Source organism: Helianthus annuus, chromosome 10 (genome assembly GCF_002127325.2).
Source record: "Helianthus annuus cultivar XRQ/B chromosome 10, HanXRQr2.0-SUNRISE, whole genome shotgun sequence".
Taxonomy (NCBI): Eukaryota; Viridiplantae; Streptophyta; class Magnoliopsida; order Asterales; family Asteraceae; genus Helianthus; species Helianthus annuus.
Window position 1 is genome coordinate 11,968,050 of NC_035442.2, and position 8,368 is coordinate 11,976,417.

At 40.0% G+C, this 8,368-nt stretch overlaps 1 protein-coding gene across 1 annotated transcript; it reads left to right on the forward strand.

Annotated features, from left to right (window-relative positions):
* Window positions 1-160: 160 nt before the first annotated feature.
* LOC110884000 (11S globulin seed storage protein 1) lies at window positions 161-2,689 on the forward strand. The gene is made up of 4 exons (XM_022131671.2): window positions 161-490; window positions 925-1,166; window positions 1,735-2,133; window positions 2,215-2,689. Exons 1-4 carry the CDS (start codon window positions 205-207, stop codon window positions 2,587-2,589), a joined length of 1,302 nt encoding a protein of 433 aa, XP_021987363.1. The 5' UTR covers window positions 161-204; the 3' UTR covers window positions 2,590-2,689.
* The last annotated feature ends 5,679 nt before the right edge of the window (window positions 2,690-8,368 follow it).

Here is an 8,368-nt window from a genome sequence, read left to right on the forward strand (position 1 = left end):
AGTCACCAACTTTACAAAACTTGTTAATATGTGTAAAGCAACTAGCCATACAAGTCATGCATGCATGCAGCAACTTGGCTCAATCTTTCTATTACCAACTCCTTATGTGTCAATCTCTCATCCACCCTGCACTTCTATAAAACCCTCATTTCATCCACCACTACAACCACCACAATCACCATCATCATCCACCACATTACCACCATGTCTATCCTCTCTCTTTCACTAGCCTTCCTCTTACTCTTCCATGGCACTTGCCTTGCTCTCCGACCCTTCCAACAAACCCAAAACCAGTGTCAGATCCAAAGAATCAATGCCCTTGAACCGAATGAACGCGTCGAAGCCGAAGCCGGTTTTACCGAGTTCTTCGATTCCGGTGACCAGCAGTTCCAGTGTGCTGGAGTGGAGGTCATCCGCCACCACATCCAGCCACAAGGACTTATGTTGCCTTCTTACATAAACACTCCCCTCATGGTCTACATTCTCCAAGGTAGTTTATTAATTACAACCATGGGTCCAGAGGGTTCGTTGACCCGTCACTAAAGTTTACTTGATTTTTATATATAAATTAAGAGTTTTTTTTTTTCCTTAAAATACATTAATTATAATTTGAGACCCTTTAGTTATAACCGGTAGATAATAAAACCTTCACTAGAAACATGAGTTATAACTTAGTAAAAAGTTCGTGTCCTGTCACTCAACTAAAAAGTTCTGATTCCGTCATTGAGAAGGTGACTAAAAAGTTATGTTTCCGTCAATGTGACCTCTGACTAAAAAGTTCTGATCCCGTCAATGTGACTTGAGACAAAAAGTTCTGACTAAAAAGTTTTTATTATATGTCAATGTGACTGTGAGACTAAAAAGTTCTGATTCCGTAACTGTAACATTGATTTTGGGGAGTTAATGTTTTGTATTATGTTTCAGGGAGGGGTTATCAAGGAATAATGTTACCCGGGTGTCCGGAAACGTTTCAGTCTTCGCAACAAGCCGAAGAACGCGGGTTCCAAGATCGCCACCAGAAGATCCGTCATTTCCGGGAAGGTGATATGATTATCATCCCTGCTGGAGCTGCTCACTGGATGTACAACGATGGACAAGAAGAGATAGTTGCTATTGTTATGCTTGACTCCACTAACGAAGTTAACCAGCTCGACCAATTCCATAGGGTATGTGTTATTTAACTATTTTTATCTTGAAAACCCTAAAAGATTACCATGTAGACAGGGCCTAAACGCTTCGTGAATCGTGATCTATTCAAGATCGGCTTACTAAAATCTCGAATCTGGTTTAGCTTAAATGAGCTGAACCTAAAAATAAACTTGTTTAATAAACGAGTCAAACTCGCGAGTCTAATTTAAACTTTATAATAAACTAGTTCGACCTTTACTTATCGAGCTGAAGTAAGATAGCGAGCTAAATGAGCCTCAACGAACCCATTATTTACATTATGTTATATAGAAACTATATAAAATAATATGTGTTATAATATATAAAAATTATATAATTAAACTTATATATATATATATATATATATATATATATATTATATATATAATTATGAATTTATATTGATTAACAAACAAAAGATTTAACAACCTTAAACTTGAAAAACTACTTATGAGTCGAGCTGTAGATTAGAAATAGATCTTGAAACATGTTGAGCTGAGCCTTGTTTACATAGCTTGCCTCAATTGCTGATCCCTAAAAGTTATAATCATTCTTTGGTAATTGCAGAGATTCTTCCTGGCCGGAAACCCGAAACGAAGCGGTCAAGAGACACCAGAAGAAGGTTCCGGCAACATTTTCCGGGGATTCGATCTCCAAATGCTTTCTGAAGTGTTCCACGTTGACCAAGAAACAGCTTCAAAGCTTCAAAGCCCAGATGACACAAGGGGTCACATTGTGATGGTGGAAAGAGGCCTTCAAGTTGTCCGACCGCCAATCCGAATTCAAGGTCCTGCTAATGGTTTAGAAGAAACCTTTTGCTCAGCTAGATTCACAGCCAACATCAACGATGTTTCGCGTCCCGATTTCTTCAACCCGGAAGCTGGTTGGACCACTTATCTTAACAGCTTCAAACTGCCTATTCTTCAAATGGTCCAACTTAGTGCCGAAAGAGGAGTTCTTTACAATGTAAGTAATTGCATGGTAATTACTAATAACAACATATGATCATATAACATGATGTATGATTTTTGCTTGTGACGGGTGCAGAATGCTGTAATGTCGCCATACTGGATGACGAACGCACACGAGATCATCCACGTGACACGCGGAAACATGAGGATGCAGATAGTGAACAACGAGGGACAAGCCGTCTTTGACGACATGATCCAGGAAGGGCAGGTGGTGGTGGTGCCACAAAATTTCGCGGTAATAAAACAGGCTCAAGAACAAGGGTGCCGGTGGATATCTTTCAGGACCAACGACAACGCCATGATGAGCACATTGGCGGGTAGAACATCGGCTATAAAGGCGATGCCTGTGAGCGTGCTCATGAACGCGTACCAGATGTCCCCCGAGCAGGCGCGGAGCTTGAAGAATAATAGAATGGAGACAATGATGTTCAACCCACGTTCTAGGTACTAGGTTTCGAGCATGGATGTAAGGAATAAGATGGTTAGGTTATGTGTAACGTAAAGTTGTAAGTTGTAACCTATGTGAAAAGAAATAAGAGGTTTTAATAAAACAGGTGTCTTTTCTTGGACGACTGAACATGGCCCAAGTGAATCTGGGCCTAGTGTGCCTAAGGTTTTTTTAATGATCCATGTGTATGTGCCTATTCTAGGCCCACAAAACTTGGGCCAAGAGAATTTGGGTATAGCATGATGCGATTTGTCCTGGTTATTTTGGGTGGTTTAATTTTTTCACATTTTAAAGCTCAAATACTAATTACTTTTACTTGGTTGACCCAGAATTTTTTTTATGGTGTCCATTTTTTCGGACTTTTAAAATTTTCATAACAAAACGTTAAAATTTTCGGGTCGGTCCTCGTCCGCGTCGAGTTAGAGTGAGGTTTGAATGGGATTAAAAAAAAAAAAAAAACAGAAAAAACAAACTATACAAGGATTGAACCCATGACTTCTTGTTGGTAAAGAGGTAGGGTTTACCACTATACCAGTTTTCCTTTTTTTATGGTGTCCACCTAATTGTATTTATAGGGTTCTTATAAAATTTAATATACTGGATCTACTATTTTTTTTTTAAAAACATTGAGGTCCGGGGACCATGACCCGCTCTATGTGGGTCCGCCCCTGATTACTTGGACCTCTGTATTTCACGCTTTTGTATTCGCAGCTAGTATTTTCGGTTATTCGAGTCACATTCGAATACTGAACACCTGTAACGTTTATTGGCAGCTATCCAAACCTACTCTCTTTCTTCTATCTCTCTCCTCCCTCCTTTTCATAAAGCCGTTTTTGATAGTTCTTGCAAAAGAACTCCATCACACATAACCTCTCAAAAATCTCCTATATGTATATGTATGGAAATTGACAAATACCGTTCACACAAGAACTCTCTAATTTTTACATTGATACATAAGTTCCAATTTAAACTCGACTAAACCCTAAATGTCAACAAATCATCATCGCCATACTCAGTAAATCCCACTAATAGCAAAGCTAAGATAGGGTATGAGGAGGGTAAGATATAGACAGTCTTACCTCTACCCCGTAGGAATAGAGAGACTGCTTCCAGTAAGACCCGGCTCGATAGACACATGCATAACACTGGCAATTGAACATAAGCCTAAATGTCTACAAATAAAAAAGAACATCCCTAATGCTACTTTTCAAAACCAAACCAAACCCAGCACTGGCACTACACCAAGTCACCAACTTTACAAAACTTCTGAATATGTGTAAATCAACTTGCATACAAGTCAAGCATGCATGCATGCAGCAACTTGGCTCAAATTTTCTATTCTCACATCCTTACGTGTCAATCTCTCATCTACCCCTACACTTCATTAAAACCCTAATTTCATCCACCACAACCACCATCATCATCCACCACATTTACGTTTAAAATTTTTATGGATTTAAGATTGAAATTATGACCAAAAAGAGTGAGAAAAGCGCCTTTAAATCCACTAAGATATATTTGGCCTAACATCATGAATGGGCACACAACTTTTTTCAGTGAATCCCATCACCTATGACATTATATTTCAAAATGGTATGAAAAGGACTACTTTATACCAAATCTTGTATTTTTTTCCAAGAGTAAATTACAAGTTTTATCCTTTATGTTTGTACCAAATTGCAGACGGTGTTCTTTGCCTTTATAATTGATGAGTTTTGTACTTAATGTTTCAAAATCCTGCACGTTATGTCCTTTAGTCCTAACCTAGTTAAATTTTTCTGTTAAATTATATCACACAAGGCTAGTTTAGTCTTTTTATCAAAAAATTTACAAATATACAAAATTAATAGAATATATTATATGTATAAAGAAAAATCTTGTCTGCCTCTCTCTCTATAACTCTCTTTCTCTCTAGATCTCTCTCACTACCTCTCCCACCGCCACCATTAACCACGAACAACCACCCTTAGCCACTACCCTCCACCATTCTCCAATATCACCATCACACCACGATTCTCCTCGCTGAAACCCTAGCTGCGCCGCCGCCTTCATCTTATTGAGAATGCATTATTTTGTGCATAATTATCTCTCCTTGTTTTCCTCTCAATCAAAGATCCATGCGTATCTCCAGCCATTTTTTTAATTCTCTTTTATTAGTTTCCTTCATTTGGTCTATTGTATTGCCTATTTAAGGCCTATTCTTCTTTGTATTTGATTATCAGAAAAAAGGCATATGCCAAATGAATAAAAACTCTGGGTACCAATTTCTATATGGTATCAGAGCGCGTTCCTGAACCCTAAAAAAATATACACTTCGGCTTCTTCTTCGCCTCTCATTCAATCGACTCTTGCTCACCGCCATGGCCAGTGATGACCAGAGCCGAACTAAATCCAATTCCGTTGCCGACAACCTAAATCAATCGAGTCCAATCCCGGGATTAAACCGTGAGAAGTACGAACAGTTCATCAACTCGTTCACTAATGACGAGATAATCCAATGGATGGCAAACATGGGGGCTAGATTAGGCAATGATGGCAACTGGATCGTTGATTCAGAGTGTACCAAACACATAACCTACCTTCTCAATCTATTTCATGGCAACCTAAAAACAACACGCGAATTACCCGTAAGAATTCCAAATGGAGACTCTATACCTGTTAAAGGGAAAGGGTCGTCCACCTTACCAAATGGGACTGAAATCCGAGATGTCCTATACGTTCCAGATTTTACTTGCAACCTATTGTCGGTTAGTCGGCTGACTCGAGACCTTCATTGCGCTGTAACCTTCTTTCCAGACTTCTTCGTAATGCAAGACTTGAATTCGAAGAAACTGATCGGAACGGGTAAATGTCAACATGGCTTATACCGGATGAAGATAGTCGAACGAGAAAGGAAGGCCATGTTGGCGTAGGTAGAGGTATGGCATAAAAGACTTGGTCATGCTTCTAGCGGTAAACTTTCTCGTTCTGATTTTGTCAAGAATGTGTCTTTTAAAACTATTGATTGTGATTCGTGTGCTAAAGCCAAGCACCCCCGGTTACCTTTTCCCATAAGTTCTATCAAAACCAACGAATGTTTCGAATTGTTGCATTGTGATCTTTGGGGAAGGTATATAATTCCTTCGCTTTCAAGAGCAAACTATTTTTTAACGATCGTGGATGACTATAGTCGATCTGTTTGGGTTTTCCTTCTAAGACACAAATTTGATGCGGGTGACCATCTGATATTTTTCCACAAAATGATCAAAACGCAATTTGGAAAATCAATTAAAAGGATTCGTTGTGATAACGGGGGGGGGGGGAGTTTATTTCAAACCTAATGCACAACTTTTATGCTCAAGAGGGCATAATTCTTGAGACCACTTGCCCACACACACCACAACAGAATGGTGTTGTAGAACGTAAGCACAGACATTTGCTCGAGACTGCACGGGCACTTAGATTTGAGGCAAATTTGCCAAAGAAGTTTTGGGCCGAGTGTGTCATGACAGCGGCCTACATAATCAATCGTCTCCCATCAAACACCATTAACAACAAAACCCCATTTGAAATTTTACATGAAGAAGAACCTGATTATGAACATATGAAGATTTTTGGTTGCCTCGCTTACTTTCGAAATACCGACACAGATGGAGACAAATTTGAATGGAAAGGGAAACCCGGGGTATTTTTAGGTTATCCACCGGGATAAAAGGGTACAAAATATATGACATTACCGATAGCAAAATGGTGGTGTCAAGAGATGTGAAATTTGTTGAAAATGTTTTTCCTTTCAAGAGCATGGATCGTATCGACAAAAGCGAAAATGAGAAACTTTTTGATTTTCCGCCCTGGTATTACAATGAGACTAATGAAGGCGAACCCTTAGTCACCCCTCATGTTAATGGGAACGAAGAAAATCAAAATGGAGAGAATGCACACGGTCACGAGGATGATGTCGAGACCATCAGCCATGAAGTTTTAGTTGAGGCATCGTTGAACACCTCAAACATTCATGATCAAGATCTTAACAATGCACAAATTGCAGAACATGAAATGCAAAACAGTGCAGGTCCTTCTGAACAAAACACTTCGGTTCGAGAGGAAGAAAATGCCCAAGTTCGACCATCCAGAGTTCGAACCCAACCAGGACGCTTCAACGATTACAATGTCAAGCTTCCCCCATCAATAGACCATACTCGACCCACAGCTAATCAAAGTTCATCCATGCTACATCCTTTAGCTTGTTACATCTCTTATGATAATTTTTCTCCCACCCATAAAGCTTTTCTGTCAGCTATCGACTCATGCGATGAGCCCAAGACTTTTCGTCAAGCATCATTGAACCATGAATGGCGAGAATCATGAAGAAAGAAATTAAGGCCCTTGAACAAAATGGTACCTGGATTCTTGAGGCGTTGCCCAAAAACAAAAGGGCGATTGACTCAAAGTGGGTTTACAAAATCAAGTACAAACCAAACGGAGAGGTGGATAGATATAAGGCGAGATTGGTGGCGAAGGGTTTCACTCAACTCGAAGGGGTTGATTATCATGATACATTTGCACCAGTTGCAAAGTTGGTTACTATTCGTACCTTGTTGGCCGTGGCTGTGAAAAGAAATTGGATGATTCACCAACTTGACGTGAATAATGCCTTCTTGCATGGGGATTTAGAGGAAGAAGTCTACATGAAGATTCCAGAGGGTTTTGCTAAACAGGGGGAGGCTCGTGTTTGTAGATTAAGAAAATCGATCTATGGTTTGAAACAGGCGTCACGTAATTGGTATAAAAAATTCACAAAATCTCTCGTTGAGCTCGGGTTCAGACAGTCAAAGGCAGATTATTCTCTGTTCATTTATAAGTTAGAAAGGTCCTATGTAGTTGCGCTTATATATGTTGATGATGTTGTCATAGTTGGAAACGACTCTGTAAAAATACAACACACTAAAGATCAGCTCGACGAGATGTTTAGCATCAAAGACATGGGTCCGTTGAAATATTTTCTTGGAATCGAAGTCTCTCGTATTAAGGAAGGTTTGGTCTTGAGTCAAAGAAAATACACGCTAGATATCCTGAGGGATAGCGGCCTGGAAGGGTGTAAACCTAGTTCCTTTCCCATGGAAGAAAACCTTAAGCTTGGGAAGGGAGAAGGAGAAGATAAAGTGGATAGCAGTCAATACAGGAGGTTAGTTGGTCGTCTCCTTTACCTGCAGGCCACTAGACCGGACATCACCTACGCAGTGAATGTCCTCAGCCAATTCGTGACAGACCCTCGCCAGAACCACATGGTTGAAGCAACTAGAGTTCTGCGGTACTTGAAATCAACTCCAGGGCAAGGTATATTGTTACCAAAAGAAGGTGGCATGAACTTATTGTCATATTGTGATGCAGATTGGTTAGGATGCCCTTTGTCAAGAAAGTCTCGAACTGGTTACTTCTTGTCTCTCGGAGGAGCGCCCATATCATGGAAGTTAAAGAAGCAATCAGTAGTTTCAAGATCATCTGCAGAAGCAGAGTACAGAGCCATGGCTACTACTGTCAGCGAGGTGATTTGGGCAAGGTGGATGTTGAGTGAATTAGATGCTAAACAAGGAGAACCAACTGTTTTGTTCTGTGATAACCAGGCGGCTAGGCATATAGCGAACAACTCAGTCTTCCATGAGAGAACAAAGCACGTAGAGATGGATTGTTACTTTGTCCGTGAAAGAGTTGAAAGCAGAGAAGTTGAACCGGTTTATATTAGCTCCAAAAATCAAATTGCAGATTTGTTAACCAAGGCCCTTGGAGCTCAGCACCTCAACTC

Excerpts from the sequence above, each read along its gene's own strand:
- LOC110884000 (XM_022131671.2), top strand. The coding sequence starts at position 205 with ATGTCTATCCTCTCTCTTTCACTAGCCTTCCTCTTACTCTTCCATGGC. Across the intron at positions 1,167-1,734 it reads AGCTCGACCAATTCCATAGG|AGATTCTTCCTGGCCGGAAA; the intron begins GTATGTGTTATT and ends TGGTAATTGCAG. Across the intron at positions 2,134-2,214 it reads AAAGAGGAGTTCTTTACAAT|AATGCTGTAATGTCGCCATA; the intron begins GTAAGTAATTGC and ends TGACGGGTGCAG.